General features: G+C 42.3%; 1 protein-coding gene across 45 annotated transcripts in view; it reads left to right on the forward strand.

The window, feature by feature from the left end:
• The window catches only part of ELF2 (E74 like ETS transcription factor 2), a 113,388-nt gene extending 101,184 nt beyond the window's left edge, over positions 1 to 12,204 (forward strand). For all 45 annotated transcript variants that reach the window (XM_070047565.1, XM_070047561.1, XM_070047560.1 and 42 more), the window contains 4 exons: positions 1,746 to 1,832; positions 8,189 to 8,381; positions 9,601 to 9,951; positions 10,373 to 12,204. In XM_070047565.1, the coding sequence (XP_069903666.1) occupies positions 1,746 to 1,832; positions 8,189 to 8,381; positions 9,601 to 9,951; positions 10,373 to 10,997 (1,256 nt within the window). In that variant the 3' untranslated portion in view covers positions 10,998 to 12,204. The remainder of the gene's footprint in view (positions 1 to 1,745; positions 1,833 to 8,188; positions 8,382 to 9,600; positions 9,952 to 10,372) is intronic.
• The last annotated feature ends 6,454 nt before the right edge of the window (positions 12,205 to 18,658 follow it).

An 18,658-nucleotide genomic window follows, 5' to 3' on the forward strand; every position in this document is an offset into this window, starting at 1 on the left:
AAAGGAAAAATTTGAAAGAAGTGAAATCTTAAAATGAGTACTCATTTAATTCTGTTTACTCTCTATCTCTTTCTTCATATTTTAGAGTTGGGAAAAAACTACAGCAGCAGCAACAAAGGGAAAAGCATGTTAGAACAAATGGTATTGTCTTCCCATTCATTAAACATAGTGTTTCATATTGCGGTAATGTGCACTGTCATGTGCTTACTGCTTTATGATCGACAATGAAGAAGACTAAGAGACTGCCATTATTTATGTTTTTGTGGTGAAAATATATTTAGGACATATGAATTTAGATAGGTTTTTTTTTTTTCTTTAGATTTGTGTATTTATTTGAAAGGCAGAGTTAGAGCGAGAGCAAAACAGATCTTCCATCTGTTGATTCACTCCCCATAAGACCATAATGGCTGGGGCTGGGCCAGGTTGAAGCCAGGAGCCTGGAACTCCATCCAGGTCTCCCAGGTATGTGGCAGGGGCCCAAACACTTGGGCCCTCTCTTCCTCTCCTTTCCCTGGCACATTAGCAGGGGGCTAGATCTGAAGTAGAGTAGCCATGATTCTAGTGGTGTTCATAGAGAATTCTGGGGTTGCAGGTGGAGGCCTAACCTGCTGCACCACTAGACCTTTTTTTTTTTTGTAAGCCAGAGCTGCCTGTTTATTTCTAGAGCCTTAAATTATACTAATGAGCATTTTGAGTCTCTAAGAGAAGATAACCATTCACTGTTCTCAAAGTAGTTTGGCCATTTTGCTCTTTCCTGCCCAGGAACATCCCATTTCTCCACAATTTTGGAAATGCTGTTTTACAAAACAATAAGCTTTTTGGGGCAAACCTTTCTTTTAAGTTGGATCTTTGAGTGAATTTAGGGAGTGGTGAAAATACTAGTTTTTTATTGATTCATACATACAAGTATTACTTAAATTGGATTATTAAGCTCTGTTGTAACAAGGAGACTAATGAATTTTGTTTTAATATTTGCCAAAGCAGATTTCTTAATTAGAATTACTGAGCCAAATCTTAAGGCATTTTGATTTAGTTCTTTTTTTTTTTTTTTTTTTTAAAGATTTACTTATCTATTCAAAAGGCAGATTTACAGAGAGAGAGAGAGGTCTTCCATCTGCTAGTTTACTCCCCAAATGGCCACAAAATAACGGGCTGGGCCAGGCTGAAACTAGGAGCTTCATCCAGGTCTCCCATGAGGGCAAGGGCCCAGTTAATGGGCCATCTTCAGCTGCTGTCCCAGGTGCATTAGCAGGGAGCTGGATGGGAAGTGGAGACTTGAGCTGCACTCATTCTGGCTCTTCTGGCTCCTCATTTAATTTTTTTTATACTTAATTTAAATAATTCTTGCCAGTGAAGAAGAAAGTGACATTAGTAATTCAAGATGCACAACTGTTGTCAGTACACTTAATATGAGATTTACTTGAATATTTCCACTGTATTTCTGTTTCTAACAAAAAATACTGGCATTTGTTTTGATTGCTGCATAAATGTAAAGGGATAGCAACTTGAGGCTCTAGTCATGTAAATAATAGGTTTTCAGAACGTTATTTACCATATGTGTTGAGATTGCTACTAGCCAACTTCTGTAATCTGAAATTGTGTAAGTCTTCCTAATGTGCATTGTAGCAACTTTTCATCTACATTGAGTATTTTGGTCCACATATTAGTGTGGTTAGCAGTGAGTCTGCTAATCATGCTTATATTTTTCTGTTTTTAATTTATGGTGTCAATGTCTTCTTTTTCAGTTGGCCGTAAACCCAAGACCCAGCAATCACCAATTTCAAATGGGTCTCCTGAATTAGGCATCAAGAAAAAACCCAGAGAAGGAAAAGGTAATTTGGGGAGGGTTATTTTGGAAGTGAGGTATTTTTTTTCCCAGTGAGGAGACAATTTTGCACTTGAAAGAAAATGCTTTCTTATACATGCAGATGGAAGCACTGTTTCTGATAGTAGTTAATCAGGGGTGGGTTAGCTACACCACCTGGGGAGCTGTTTGAAAATACTTTCAGGGAAAAATGGAATTGAAAAATAAGTTTATGTTGGTGCAAAAATTTTTTGAAATCTAAATACATACACATTTTCCATGAACTTTTTGTAGTCTTCTGTTTGTCTCTGCCTGGTTCCTACCCCACGCAGATTCTGTGGCCATAGCTATACAAAAGAGGATGTAGAGGAGTGTGCAGTTGCATTTGAAAAGGTCCTAAAGACCATCTGATGATCCTTCTTAAAAGCTGTTGTTAGGGGATCTGTGCAAAAGTAAAAGCACTCTATAGAACCACTTAAAATGGAAAAATTACTACTAAGGCTTGTTTCTGATAGATAATTTCTTAACTGGTTAGAAGTACTGCAAGAATTTAAGGCAAGTAGAATTTAATTTTCTAGTTACCAAATTTCAGTCTTGCTGCTTATGAGTCAGGACAAAACTTAATCACATTTTACTTTAGAATTTGTATATCATCATTAAAAAAGGAAAGCGGTAATAAGCCTCTTCAACTCTGTGTTTGGCTTATTGGGTATGATAATTTCAAATTAGATTTTAATAGTGCCTTTAATTCTGTTCTGATAACCAAAAATTTATAATGTTCATGAATAAATGTTTTTAGATCAGTATTCAAGAAATTTTGTACTTTAGCAGGTGGTTTGACATATAATTTTGAATAATTAAAATCCAGTTAAAAATTAACTTTCTAGTAATCTTGGACTTGGTGTTTAGTTAGACACATTAAAAAAAAAAACAGTTATAAGGCCGGCGCCTTGGCTCAATAGGCTAATCCTCCACCTGTGGCGCTGGCACACCGGGTTCTAATCCCAGTCGGGGCGCTGGATTCTGTCCTGGTAGTAGCTCCTCTTCCAGTCCAGCTCTCTGCTGTGGCCTGGGAGTGCAGCAGAGGATGGCCCAAGTGCTTGGGCCCTGCACCCACATGAGAGACCAGGAGAAGCACCTGGCTCCTTGCTTCATGTTAGTGTGGTGGGCCGGCCACAGCAGCCACTGGCCGCAGCGGCCACTGGGGGGTGAACCAACAGAAAAAGGAAGACCTTTCTCTCTGTCTCTCTCTCTCTGTCCACTCTGCCTGTCAAAAACAAAACAAAACAGTTATATTGGACACTTTGTTCAGGAACTGATGCCTTGATTGGGACAGATTTAGAATACTTTTCTTGTTTCCTTGTCTGTATTTGGTCATTTCATGTTTCTAAAATATCTTATGTTTCATTCTTTGATTTATAATGAAAACTTTAATAGTTACATAGTAGTAGCAGATATTAGAAAATGAAACCAAATCTATAATTATTACTGTAGTTTTAAAAATCCTTATCAGTGATATCTCTTACAGTCAAAGACCTTATTTATGGCTTAACACTGGTGAAAAGTGATAACCTGTTTTTACCAATCAAAATTACCATTTATTAAAATTTCAGCCACGTATGATTAAGCTTTATTTTAAAAAGATTTATTTGGCCAGTGCCGCGGCTCACTAGGCTAATCTTCCGCCTGCGGTGCCGGCACACCGGGTTCTAGTCCCAGTCGGGGCACCGGATTCTGTCCCAGTTGCCCCTCTTCCAGTCCAGCTCACTGCTATGGCCCGGGAGTGCAGTGGAGGATGGCCCAAGTGCATGGGAGACCAGGAGGAAGCACCTGGCTCCTGGCTTCGGATCAGCGCGGTGCGCCGGCTGCAGCGGCAATTTGGGGGGTGAACCAACGGTAAAGGAAGACCTTTCTCTGTCTCTCTCTCTCTCTCTCTCATGTCCACTCTGCCTGTCAAAAAAAAAGAATAAAAAAAAGATTTATTTATTTGAAAGAGTTACACAGAGAGAGAAGGAAAGGCAGAGAGAGAGAGAGAGAGAGGTCTTCCATCCGATGGTTCACTCCCCAGTTGGCCGCAGCGGCCTGAGCTGTGCTGATCTGAAGCCAGGAGCCAGGGTCTCCCACCTGGATGCAGGGGTCCAAGGACTTGGACCATTCTTCCACTGCTTTCCCAGGCCATAACAAGAGAGCTGGATCAAAAGTGGAGCAGCCAGGACTCAAAACAGTGCCCATATGGGATGCCTGCACTGCAGGCAACGGATTTACTGCTATGCCACAGTGCCAGCCCCGTGATTAATATGAAAACAAAAGTTAACTACAGTCAAATCTAGGCTCAAAAATCCCAGCCAGAGTTTCTTCTTTTGCAAAATTATATTGTTAACATCTATTGTAGGAATATGCCTTACCTGATAAAGAAAATTTCCCTTTCTGAATCCTGTTTGCCTTAAAAACCAACATTTTAACTTAGGGCTGGGAGCTTGGTGAATATCTTTTTTTTTTTTAAGATTTATTATTTACTTGAAAGAGTTACACAGAGAAAGAAGGAGAGGCAAAGAGAGAAAGGTCTTCTATCTGCTGGTTCACTCTCCAGTTGGCCACAATGGCCAGAGCTGGGCTGATCCGAAGCCACAAGCTTCTTCCAGATCTCCCACGTGGTTGCAGGGGCCCAAACACTTGGGCCATCTTCCACTGCTTTCCCAGGCCACGGCAGAGAGCTGGGTTGAAAGTGGAGCAGCCGGGACTCAAACTGGTGTCTACATGGGATGCTGGTGCTGGCACTGTAGGCGGCGGCTTTACACGCCATGCCATAGCATCATCCCCTCTTGGTGTATATTTTAGACAGCCTGTAAAATGTAAGAGACTAGTTAATTGAACAGATGTGGAAGCACTCAAATCCCTGATACGTACAAGGCATTATCTGTTTTGCACAAAAGTCTTCTAGAGTAAGATCTCTGCTCACTTGTACTTTATCTGCTTATAGGACCTGATAATCCCCTAGTTGTTAACTAACTAAAAAAAAAAATCCTGGGGCCTGGGTCGTGGTACAGCAGGTTAACGCCCTGGCCTGAGGTGCTGGTATCCCATATGGGTGCCGGTTTGAGTCCCAGCTGCTCTACTTCTGATCCCGCTCTCTGTTGTGGCATGGGAAAACTGAAAGATGGCCCAAGTGTTTGGCCCCTGCACCCACATGGGAGGCCTGGAGGAAGCTCCTGGCTCCTGGCTCCTGGCTTTGGGTTGGTGCAGCTCCAACCGTTGGCGGCCAGTTGCAGAGTGAACCATCGGATGGTAGACCTCTCTCTCTTCCTCTCCTCTTTCTGTGTAACTCTGGCTTTCAAATAAATACATAACATTAAAAAAAAAAAAAAAAAAAAAAAGCCTGGCCTGAAGCACCGGCATCCCATATGGGTGCTGGTTCTAGTCCTGGCTGTTCTTCTGATCCAGCTCTCTGCTATGGCCTGGGAAAGCAGTAGAAGATGGCCCAAGTCACCCGTGTGGGAGATCTAGAGGAACCTCCTGGCTTCGGGCCATCTGGGGAGTAAACCAGCAGATGGAAGACCCCTCTCTCTGTCTCTACTTCTCTGTACTCTTTTAAATAAATAAAATAAATTTTTATAAAAAAAATTAAATATCCTAGCTACATATTTTGATATAGTTAAAAATTATGCATGGTTCAGTAGTTCTTAGGAGCAATGATGTAATAAGACTTCAGAGATAGAAATGTAATATTGTGAAGTTGAAGGTCATTCAATTTTTTTTTTAATTTTTTTTTTTTTTAATTTTTGACAGGCAGAGTGGACAGTGAGGAGAGAGAGAGACAGAGAGAAAGGTCTTCCTTTTGCCTTGGTTCACCCTCAAATGGCCGCCATGGCCAGCATGCTGCGCTGATCCGAAGAGGAGCCAGGTGCTTATCCTGGTTTCCCATGAGGTGCAGGGCCCAAGTACTTGGGCCATCCTCCACTGCACTCCCTGGCCACAGCAAAGAGCTGGCCTGGAAGAGGGCAACCGGGACAGAATCCGGCTCCCTGACTGGGACTAGAACCCGGTGTGCCTTCGCTGCAAGGCGGAGGATTATCCTATTGAGCCGCTGCACTGGCCGTCATTCAATTCTTACTGGGATTAATTATGAGTTACTGAATTCACTGAATATTTCAAAAATATATATTTGTTTGAAAGGCTGAGAAATAGATTTCCCACCCACTAGTTCATTCCCCAAATGCCTGCAAGAGCCCAGGCGAGGCTAGGCTGAAGCCAGGACCCAGGAATTCAATCTGAATCAACCAGTGCCCATGTGCGTGGTAGGGATCCAATACTTGAGCTATCACTTGATGCCTCCTAAGGTGTATGTTAGCAGAAAGCTGGAATCAAAAGCAGAGCAGCTGGGCCAGCACTGTGGCACAGTAGGTTAAGCCTCTGCCTGTGGTGCTAGCATCCCATATGGGAGCTGGTTGAAGTCCTGGCTGCTCCATTTCCAATCCAGCTCCCTGCTAATGGCCTGGAAAGGGCAGTGGAGGATGGCTCCACTGCTTGGGCCCCTGGACCCATGTAGGAAACCTGGAAGAAGTTCCTTGCTCCTGGCTTCAGATCCACCATTTGGGGAGTGAACCAGCAGATAGAAGACCTCTCTGTCCGTCTCTGTCTCTGTAGTTCTGCCTCTCAAATAAATAAATAAATCTTTAAAAAAAAAAAAAAAAAAGGCCAAACAGAGCAGGAATTTGAACTACAGGAATTTGCCTGCCCTGATGGTCTTAAATTGTAACTGACAGCCAGAATGAAAACAGCGCCAGATGAAGAGCATCAGTTGAAGGTGGCAAGATAGTAGTGGTTTGGTTTGGAAATTATTTATTTATATATTTGAGAGGTAGAGCTATAGACAGATAGAGGGAGAGACAGAGAGAAAGGTCTTCCATCTGCTGGTTTACTCCCCAAATGGTTGCAACAGCCAGAGCTAGGCTGATCTGAAGCCAGGAGCTAGGAGCTTCTTCTGGATCTCCCACATGGGTGCAGGGGCCTAGCCTAAGCACTTGCTTTCCCAGGCCACAGGCAAAGAGGTGGTTGAAAAGAGAAGCAGACGGAACACGAACCAGAACTATGTGGGATGTGGGCATTGCAGATGGAGGCTTAACATTGTGTGCCACAGCGCTGACCCTGGTTAGGAAATTTCGTAGGCATAGATGTTCTTCCATGTAGTCTGTAGCTTGCATCTGAATTTAAGGATGGTAAAGGCACAGAAGGTGGGAATCTGGCAGCTCACTGGTAGTTTATCTATTCTACCTTTTCCTTCTCAGGATTCTTTTTGTTCTCTCTTTAAGAACTTGTTCTGAAAAAAATTATTTATTTATTTATTTATTATTTTTAATTTAAAACATGGAGACATGCAAAGAGAGAGACAGACAAAGATCTTCCAACAGCTGTTTTTCTTCCCAAATGGTGCAGTGACCTAGAGGCTATGAAGGGCATAAAAGAAAAATACATTAAAAAAACTTGGTATTATGACCACTGCCCACTGCCTTCTCTCTTCCAAAGGAAAAAGAGTGGTCCTTTTTCCCCTGTTTACTGGATCATATTCATTCCCTTTATGCAGACCTTAGCATTCAACACTTGATGTCTTACTGATACATTTTCATTCTTGAAATCCCCCAGACATTATTTTCTGTCTTTTAATTGGAATAGAGTTTTGCATTGCCTTATAATATGTCTTGTTTCAAACTGTTATTTATTGTTGTTTAATTTGTTAACCTACTCTTTCCAACTGAGTTATAAATTCCTTGAGGCAGAGACCAGGTTTTAAATTTCTCTTTGTGTTTTTATAGTATAAGACACATACATAGCATAGTATGTGATGAATAAATATTTTATTGTAATATTTCCTCATTTACAAATTTTGCTAATATTGTAGTTAACAGTGATAAGTACTGGACTAGTTTAAGGAATTGCCAAAGTACTTTTTAGTGTTTTCTCTCTTTTACAAGATGTATTATTTATTTATATGAAAGGTAGAGTTACAGAGAGAGAGACACACACATCTTTCATCCCCAGATGACCATAACAGTCCGGGCTGGAGCCAGGAGCTGAGAACAGCCATCTGGGTCTCTCTTGTGTGTAGCGCATGTCCAAGCATTCAGGCCATCCTCTACTGCCTTCCTTAGGCACATTAGCAGGGAGCTGGATTGGAAGTGGAGCAGGTGGGGACTAAACTGGCCCTCTTACTGGGATGCTGGCATTGCAGGCATTGGCTGAACTGCTACACCATGACGATGGCCTCAGGAATACCATTTAAAACTAGTAGCAAGTTTAGATAGGATTTTTATGTTATAATGAAAGATACTTTATTTGCTTTTAGTGATATAATAATGCTAAAAGATTGTTCTTGCTTTATTTTTAAAGGAAACACAACCTATTTGTGGGAGTTTCTTTTAGATCTACTTCAAGATAAAAATACTTGTCCCCGGTATATTAAGTGGACTCAGAGAGAAAAAGGCATATTCAAGCTTGTGGATTCAAAGGCTGTCTCTAAGCTTTGGGGAAAGCATAAAAACAAGCCAGACATGAACTATGAGACTATGGGACGAGCTTTGAGGTAAGAACACAAATTAGTCTTCAAACAAAATTGTTCAAATATTTTAGTATTCAACAAATTTATACTACCTGTAAGCTGTTTTATTTATTCTAAAAATTTTATTTATGTGTAAGGCAGTATGACAGAGAGAAAAAACAGAGAGTGAAAGAGATCCTCCGACTACTAGCTCACTTCCCTGATACCTGCAATAGCCAATGCTGGGTGGTACTGGGCCATCCAGGCCAAAGCCAGGAGCTAGGAACTTAGCCTGAGTCTCCCTTGTCAGTGACAGGGATCCAAGTACTTGAGCCATGACCTACTGCCTCCAGGACATGGATTAGCAGGAAGCTGGAATCAATAGTGGAGCCAGGACTTGAGTCTAGGCATTCTGATGTGGGATGTGGATGTCTCAGGCTGCATGAACCCTTAATTACTGTGCCAAATACCCATCCTAGCTGTTGAAGGAGAAATTAAAAATTGTTTATTATAGCTTCGGGGTATTCTAGAGGAGCTTCTTAGCTTTGGAAGAAGATGGGGAGAGAGGAGGTAGTCTGCATGCATGAAAATTCAACATTGTTGGACAATCCATCTTTGCAAAAAAAAATGCTTTTGTTCTTATAACTACTACTTAATAGAAATTAAGTTTGTAGTTATTTAAAAAATTAAACATAAAGTAAGTTTCCAAAGGTAATTTGCTTTTTTAGTTCCTTCAGATTTGTTATAAATGGATTCATTTTGATAAGAAAATTTCCCTTAAGTTACTTTGAGAAACTTAACAAAACTCTCTCATTTTAATGTATATTGCTTCTTCAAATCATGGTGTTTATAAATGGACACATAGTTTTATATGTGTTTACAGAGCTCAAAGATTGATCTCTACTTAGTGTGGCTTAGATAATTTGTGCACAGAACATCATTGATTTTATAACCTACTTAGAATTTCTACCAGTATTAGTGAAATATTCTGTGTTTAGGTTAGATTACTTCCTTGGAGAGTGCACTTCTAGTTACTTTGTCAATATCAAGGTTAAAGGACCTGGAGCACCACATCCCACCTTCATTCCTAGTCCATACCTGTAGCCTTTTGAGCGGACCAGGCAGTAAGAGCTCCTTCTTTCTCATCTCTTACAGGAATAAGTGAATGTTTCTACATTCCACATGAGGTGGGTGGTGTTTTTTTTTTTTTGGAAAAAAATTTAAGTAATACACTTGATTCATTTAGTGCTTTGTCCCTGTACAGATACTACTACCAAAGGGGAATTCTTGCAAAGGTGGAAGGACAGAGGCTTGTGTATCAGTTCAAGGATATGCCCAAAAACATAGTGGTCATAGATGATGACAAAAGTGAGACCTGTAATGAAGATTTAGCAGCAGCTGCTGATGAAAAATCATTGGAACGAGTGTCACTGTCTGCAGAAAGTCTCCTGAAAGCAGCAACCTCTGTTCGTGGCGGGAAAAACTCATCTCCTATAAACTGCTCCAGAGCAGAGAAGGGTGTAGCTAGAGTTGTGAATATCACTTCCCCTGGCCACGATGCTTCATCTCGGTCTCCTACTACCACCACATCTGTATCTGCAACGGCGGCTCCAAGGTAAGTGAGGCACACTATTAGTTGTTATGTATTTATCTTTTTAAGAAAGATCCTTGGTAAAAATTATATATCCATTTGTTTAATACATATTAGCATGCTAAGAACTTGATGTCAGGATTTCAAAAACTGCCTGACATTTTTAAGTGTATTGTTGTTAAAGTAGGTATCTTGACTAAAATGATTTGTTTTTTACTTCATTTGGGCTTTAGCTTTTGTTTTTGTTTTTTGTGTTTTTTTTAAAAATGTATTTGTTTCAAGGCACTTCAGATTCTAAACTGCCAGGATTGCCAACACTTGTGAAATTTCAGAGCACTGCTTCTACTTCTATGCAGTTTGAGTTTGCATTCCTCTTTTTGCATAGAAGACTATGTTCTAATTGAGAGTTAAATGTAAATAAACTCCTTTCTTTTTAATCTACTAGGACAGTTCGTGTGGCAATGCAAGTACCTGTTGTAATGACATCATTGGGTCAGAAAATTTCAACTGTGGCAGTTCAGTCAGTCAATGCAGGTGCACCGTTAATCACCAGCACTAGTCCACCGACAGCAACCTCTCCAAAGGTAGTCATTCAGACAATCCCTACTGTGGTGCCAGCCTCTACTGAAAATGGAGACAAGATCACCATGCAGCCTGCCAAAATCATCACCATCCCAGCTACACAACTTGCACAGTGTCAACTGCAGACAAAGTCAAATCTGACTGGATCAGGAAGCATTAACATTGTTGGAACCCCATTGGCTGTCAGAGCACTTACCCCTGTTTCAATAGCCCATGGTACACCTGTAATGAGACTATCAGTGCCTACTCAACAGGCATCTGGCCAGACTCCTCCTCGAGTTATCAGTGCAGTAATAAAAGGGCCAGAGGTTAAATCAGAAGCAGTGGCAAAAAAGCAAGAACATGATGTGAAAACTTTGCAGCTGGTAGAAGAAAAACCAGCAGATGGAAATAAGACAGTGACCCACGTGGTGGTTGTCAGTGCGCCTTCAGCCATTGCCCTTCCTGTAACTATGAAAACAGAAGGTCTAGTGACATGTGAGAAATGAAATAGCAGCTGTACCATGGACTTAGACTGTTAATGGTAGTACTGATGATAAACATTTGCAAAGGAAGTCATCAAGACAAGTCCAAGGAAGACTTTAAAGCTTTGTATTGCATATAAGAAAACAATCAGACTTACTGGAAATATATTACCTATCCCATGTTTCAGTGGGAGATGAGCTACATGTTGAGATGCTGACAGAAAACTGCCTCTTACAGTAGGAAACAACTGAACCCATCAATGAGAAAAAGGATTGAAAGGGACCAAGCAGCTCACTACAATATCAAGTTACACTAAGACTTGGAACACTAACTTTCTGTAAGAGGTTATATAGTTTTCAGTGGGGAGGGGTTGGGATGGGTGATCTCATTGTTACATATAGCAATTTTTGATGCATTTTATATGCATACCAGCAATTATTACTGTGTTCGCACAGTTCTCACTTAACTGGTGCTATGTGAAGACTCTGCTAATATAGGTATTTTAGAATGTGAATTGAAGAATGGATCCAAAAGCTTCAGAAAGAGGATAGCAAAAAAAGATCTAGTGCGAATTTTTTTTTATATATATATATCATATAGCTTAAGCTGATTTAAAACAAAGGCCTTAGACTAATTTTCGGTTTTCTTTCTTGAAATAAGCTAATGGCTTGTTTGTGTAAAGCTTTTTTATTAAAAGAAAAATTTTAAAAATCTTGTACCTAGCACAGTATTGTTATAGAATTTACATGTAACATTTTATATGGTAGTTTAAGTCTGTCAGTTTCTTAATTGTGGACAAATTAACAGTTGGCCCTGGCCTTTTGCTGTAACATGCCTGTGTCACTCACTTAGCCCTGGCGTCTGTGCAGACATATCAGTTTCAGTTCTACGGTCACTTGGAAGTTCAGGCTCAGCATGAATTTTTGTCAGGTAGCTCTAATACCTGGAGCTAGCTAGCTAGCTTCTCTCTCTCTCTCTCTCTCTCTCTCTCTCTCTCTCTCTGCCATCCTCCTTTCCTCTCCCCCCTTCCTTCTCTCTCTTTCCTTTCCTTTCTTTTCCTTCCTTCTGTTATTTTATTTTTTAGTTGAAGTTTTAAGAGGGAAAGTACCAGTGTTCAGATTTGAACTATAATAGTTTGTATATTCAACATTTGAAGTATATTCTATTTTGTTGTACTCTTGTTTCAAAGTGTATTCAAGTAGGTTTTCTGAAATATAGAAATGAAATTTATCTTGTGCTTTGGTCTCTGGTGATATTTTTAACAATATTCAAAAGCCAGCATAGAGATGTTTTGTAGTTAAGAAGTAATAGCAGTCTCGTTTCTCCTTCCTGTTTTGTGAAGAAATTCTACTTTGTTTCATTCCATTGTATTAATATTTGGCAGATATCTGCATGTCACCAATTCCTTTTCCACCATCATCACAAACTATAATGTTCTACCTACAATAATGAATTTAGTATTATAGTTGGCTGTACCTAAAGAACTTTTTTCAAATTAGACCATTTGTTTCTCAGTCAGACCTTTTGAGGGTAAGAAGAATAAATCATGTTTTAGTATTTTTACAGATTAGCAAATTGAAGTACCAGCAGGATTACATGAATTACCGAATTTCACACAAAACTGGGTCCTACCAGTCTGCATCTTAATGCTTTTTCTACAATAGAGAAAAGTTGTCTGCTTTTTAGGAATTTACACGAGGTTATACTAAATATTTTTTGGCCTTTATGCACTTGTGAATTTGGTCAGAATTTTATAAAACAGCTTCCTTTCTAATCTTTTATCTTCTCATAAACATAACTTATGGTAGTTTTTAATAAAATCTCAAAGAAAAACTCATTTGGGTCCTACTCCATTTGGGAGTTATTCAACAAATTCTACCTCCTTTTTTATTTTAAATATTTATTTATTTACTTGAGAGGCAGAATTACAGAGAGGTCTTCCATCCTTTGGTTTACTCCCCAGGTTTACCTGGTGCTGCACCAATCCAAAGCCAGGAGCCAGGTGCTTCTCCCTGGTCTCCCATGCGGGTGCAGGGGCCCAAGCACTTGGGCCATCCTCCACTGCCCTCCCAGGCCACAGCAGAAAGCTGGACTGGGAGAGGAGCAGCTGGGACTAGAACTGGCGCCCATATGGGATGCCGGCGCTGCAGATGGAGGATTAACCAAGTGAGCCACGGTGCCGGCCCCTAGATGCATCTCCTTTTAAAACATATTCTAAGTATTTTAGCTTTCAAAACTTAATTGAGGCTGGCGCCGTGGCTCACTAGGCTAATCCTCCGCCTTGCGGCACTGGCACACCGGGTTCTAGTTCCGGTCAGGGCGCCGGATTCTATCCTGGTTGCCCCTCTTCCAGGCCAGCTCTCTGCTGTGGCCCAGGAGTGCAGTGGAGGATGGCCCAAGTACTTGGGCCCTGCACCCGCATGGGAGACCAGGAGAATCACCTGGCTCCTGGCTTCGGATCAGTGCGGTACGCTGGCTGCAGTGTGCCAGCCGTGGCGGCCATTGGAGGGTGAACCACCGGCAAAGGAAGACCTTTCTCTCTGTCTCTCTCTCTCTCACTGTCCACTCCTGCCTGTCAAAAAAAAAAAAAAAAAAAAAAACAAACACTTAATTGTATTATTGTATTCTTTTTTGTTCATTCAGGGCTTCCATAATACTCTCCTAGGGCAAAGATTCTATTTTACACCATATCTGTAACTGGTCCGAAGTGCTGAGCCTATAACACTCGGCTCAGACATGACTTTGGAAGCATTTGTTAATCTAAACCACATCCTACAGAGGACAGCAAAAGGCAGTTCTAACTAGGTTAAACCAGGCTTGCCTAGTTTACCTCTGTATTTAGAAATGTTATGTCTCTTTCAAAATAAATTTATCTGAAGTCTAGGTTTGGAAGCATACATGTAGACAGTATACAAGGATACTTTTAAAAAATTCATAAAGGGGCTGGGGCTGCAGCATAGTGGGTAAAGCCTCCACCTGCAATGCCAGCCTCCCATCTGGGGGCCAGTTTGAGACCCAGCTGCTCCACTTCTGATCCAGCTATTGCTGTTGCAGCCAACTGGGGAGTGAACCAGTGGATGGAAGACCTCTCTCTGCCTCTCCTCTCTGTGTAACTCTGCCTTTCAAATAAATAAATAAATCTTTTTAAAAAAAGTTCATGGAAGGGGCTGGCTCTGTGCCACAGCAGGTTAAAGCCCTGGCATCCCATATAGGCACCGGTTCAAGTGTAGGCTGCTCCTCTTCCAATCCAGCTCCCTGCTAATGATCCTGAGAAAGCAGAGGCTGGACTTGGGCCCCTGCACACACGAGGGAGACCCGGAAGAAACTCCAGGCTCCTGGCTTCAGATCAGTTCAACTCCAGTCATTTTGGCCATTTGGGGAGTGAACCAGTGGATGGAAGACCTTTCTCTGTCTCTCTTTCTCTCTTTTTAAGTCTGTGTTTCAAGTAAATAAAATCTCTAAAATAAAAAAAGGTTCATGAAAAATGAATTGAAAAGCTCATTCTGGTGCAAAAGAATTTTTTAAAAGATTTATTTATTTATTTGAAAGGCAATGTTAGAGGGAGACACAGATCTTCCATCCACTGGTTCACTCCCCAGATACTCCCAAATCTTGGAGCCAAATCTGGGCCAAGCCTACAAAGAGCTGGGAACTCAATCTGGATCTCCCATGTGGGTGGCAGGACCCAAGTACTGGATCCATCACCTGCTGCCTTGTAGGGTGTGCATTAGCAGAAAGCTGAAATCAGAAGTGGAGCTGGGGCTTAATCTAGGCATTCTGATACTGGATGTGAGCATTCTAAGTGTGCTAACTCCTGCACCAAACAGCCACCCCTTATTAGTGTCTGTTTATTGAAAGATCAGTGGTTTAGGTTTTTTAATCTCAGCTCTTGAAAGGCAGAGTGACAGAACTCAAGAGCACACTTTCATCCGCTGGTTCCCTCCCCAGATGGCTGCAGTGGATGGAGATGGGCCAGTCTGAAGCCAGGAGCCAGGAACTCCATCTAAGTCTCCCATGTGGGAAGCAGGGCCCAAGCACCTGTGTGGCCATTATATGCTGCTTTTCCAGGCACATTAGCAGGGAGCTGAATTGGAAGTGGAGCAGCTGGGACTCAGACTGGCACTGGGAATTTGTCAGCATCACGGGTGTTTTCTTGACCTGCTATGCCGTGATGCTGGTCCTTGTTATACCTCATTAAAGTAAGTGTGGTCATGAGCTGTGAATTCCCTCCATTTCTGGATCTCTTACTACCAGAGGTCCTACTTACTCGTGTCCAGCCTTAACTCCCTGGTCTCCTTGTCCCAACATTTAATGACCTCTCTCTGTCTCTGCTTTTCCTTCAGCTAGTAGCCTTCAGTGTGAATTTTGGCTTTCAAACAGATCTCATTGAAGTCTCCAGTACCTCAATTGTCAAGCCACATAGACACCATTTTTCATGTTACCTTATTTCTCTGGCTATTTCTGAAAACGTGTTTGATTTTTGATGACACTCCTCTGGTTTACTTCCTGTGTAACTGACTCTTATTTGGATTCCATTCGACTTTTCAAGAAAGGGTCTATCTATAGAGAGAGGCTCTTTTCCTCAGAGTTATAAGGAGTTAAATGAATTAGTTAATGTTAAGGATTTATAAGCTGACACATAGTGAACACTATTGAATGTTATTTCACTTTAATTTTTTTAAGATTTATTTATTTATTTGAAAGGCAGAATTACAAAGAGTCAGAGAAAGAGAAAGGTCTTCCACCCGCTGGTTCACTCCCCGGATGGCTGCAACGGCCAGAGCTGTGCATATCCAAAGCCAGGAGCCAGGAGTCAGGAGCTTCTTCTGGGTCTCCCATGCGGGTGCAGGGGCCCAGGTACTTGGGCCATCTTCTGCTGCTTTCCCAGGCCATAGCAGAGAGCTGGATCAGAAGAGGAGCAGTGGAGATTCGAACTGGCACCCATATAGGATGCTGGCACTGCAGGCGGCGGCTTTACCCACTTTGCCACAGTGCTGGCTCCTCCACTAGTTTTTATTACCAGTTCCACTGGTCTAGCTTAGATCATTTTATCTGATTGCAAACTGGCTGTTTCTTCCTGAATGTGCAATTTAACACTCTTTTTCTTCAAACGGTTCATTCTTGCCCAGTAAATGACATTACAGTCACCTTTCTAGTAAATCACCAACTCTCCGTGGTGGTACCTGGGAAAGCAGTAGAAGATGGCCCAAATCCTTGGGCCCCTGCACCCATGTGGGAGACCCAGAAGAAGCTTCTGGCTCCTGGCTTTGGATTGGCTCAGCTCCGGTTGTTACAGCCATTTGGGGAGTGAACCAGCGATGGAAGATCTCTGTATCTCTCTGTCTCCACTTGTCTATGTAACTTGGTCCTTCAAGTAAGTCTTTAAAAAAAAAATTAAAAAAAAAAAAAGACTTAAAAACTATCACAGCTTCCAAAATGAAAACAATACAAGTAAAACAGTTGTTCCATTCAAAATATTAAAAAATAAAAGTGAGGTATAAGTAGACTGCAAAACAGAGTTGTGTTTTCCCAGCATATCATTTGCTCCCATTCCATTGTATGCTTTAAGAAAATTTTGTCTGGATTAGGCATTGTTATCCTATTCCTTGGGATGCCAGCATCCCATATTGGGGTTTCTGGGATTTGAGTCCCACCTCTGCTTGTGATCCAGCTTCCTGCTAATGTGCCTGGGAGGCAACAAGTGATGGTTCAAGTGTGTGAGTCCCTGTTACTCAGGTGGAAAATCAGGATGGAGTTCATGCCTCTCACCCCAGCCTGGTCCAGGCCTGGCTGCTGTGGACATTTGGGGGAATGAACCAGCAGTTGATTGTCTTTTTCTAACATAAGTGATAGCTATCACTGTCCAAAAGGGCAAAATAAGATCTAATCCAACTGCAAGCTCTGAGTTGTAAGACAGTTGGGTCACAGCCACCCACATGGGAGACCAAGACTGAATTAGAGTTCAGCTATAAACTGGTTTTCAGGTTCTTGGCAGCCAAACAGTGGAGATTCATATTTACATAGTTGAATTTTACCAGGTTGTTGGAAGCAGCAAAAACTTAAGCATTCTGCCAGGAGAATTTGCTTTGTCTACATGCCTGATGTTATGCGAATTTCTTGCAAAGAAATTCAGGGAGCAAGAACCTATGCTGTGGCTATTGTGATAGAAAGGCAGGTGTTTCTACTTACAAACCAAAACAGGACTGACAACTGCTCATGAAACTAAAGAACCTGTTCACTAATTTACAGCCTCACCTCTGCCTCAAGGAGGAATAATTGCCAGTGCTGAGGGATAACTAATTTCTTGCCATTGTATCAGTGCCTCCCTGGTTTTGGGCTTATTTTTCTATTAACACTTGGTTCTGCCCTTTGAAATGGAAGGGCTATTAGCATGAATTAGCACCCCAGGTTCTAGTCCTGATTGGGGCACCGAATTCTGTCCCAGTTGCTCCTCTTCCAGTCCAGCTCTCTGCTGTGGCCCGGGAGTGCAGTGGAGGATGGCCCAGGTCCTTGGGCCCTGCACCCGCCTGAGAGACCAGGATAAGCACCTGGCTCCCTGCTTCGGGTCAGCGCGGTGCCATGGGGGGGGGGGGGGTTGAACCAATGGAAGGAAGACCTTTCTCTCTCACTAACTCTGCCTGTCAAAAAAAAAAAAAAAAAAAAAAAAAAAAAAAAAAAAAACCTATATAGGACCTATATAGGGCCATTCCCTTGTTTAGAATTTTAAGCACTTGGCCGGCGCCGTGGCTCAATAGGCTAATCCTCCACCTTGCGGCGCCGGCACACCGGGTTCTAGTCCCGGTCGGGGCGCCGGATTCTGTCCCGGTTGCCCCTCTTCCAGGCCAGCTCTCTGCTATGGCCAGGGAGTGCAGTGGAGGATGGCCCAGGTGCTTGGGCCCTGCACCCCATGGGAGACCAGGAGAAGCACCTGGATCCTGGCTCCTGCCATCGGATCAGCGCGGTGCGCCGGCTGCAGCGGCGGCCATTGGAGGGTGAACCAACGGCAAAAGGAAGACCTTTCTCTCTCTGTCTCTCTCTCTCACTGTCCACTCTGCCTGTCAAAAAAAAAAAAAAAAAAAGAATTTTAAGCACTTAATGACTACAGTAGTATTTTATAGACATCTCACATCTCAGGAGGGCAAGTATGATGACAGGCTCTGGGTGAGAAAGCAGAACCCCAGAGAGTGTGCCTCTTTCAGGGTCACAGTCTCAGCTCAGTGCTCTTGAAAATGTTGCCACTTCCTTCTTCCCTAGTTTTATTTATTTATTTGAAAGGCAGAGTTACAGAGAAGGGGAGGCAGAGAGAGAGGTCTTCTATCTGCTGGTTCACTCCCCAGATGGCTACAACAGCAGAGCTGTGCCAATCCAAAGCCAGGAGCTTCCTCCGGGCTCCCACGTGAGTGCAAGGGTCCAAGGACTTGGGCCATCTTCTGCTTTCCTAGGCCATAGCAGAGAGCTGGATGGGAAGTGGAGCAGCCGGCACTCGAACCAGCGCCCATATGGGATGCTGGCACTGTAGACACTGGCCCCCTCCCCCAGTTTTTATAGGCCCAAGTCCAGGACTATCCCATTTTGGTGTTTTGTGGATAAAAAGGCTGCTTGTGCAACTTTTTGAAGTTTTATTTATTTGAAAGGCAGAATTGGAGAGAGAGAAGGAGAGACAGAGAGGTCTTTCCATCCACTG

Source organism: Oryctolagus cuniculus, chromosome 8, assembly GCF_964237555.1.
Source record: "Oryctolagus cuniculus chromosome 8, mOryCun1.1, whole genome shotgun sequence".
In the NCBI taxonomy this organism is placed as follows: Eukaryota; Metazoa; Chordata; class Mammalia; order Lagomorpha; family Leporidae; genus Oryctolagus; species Oryctolagus cuniculus.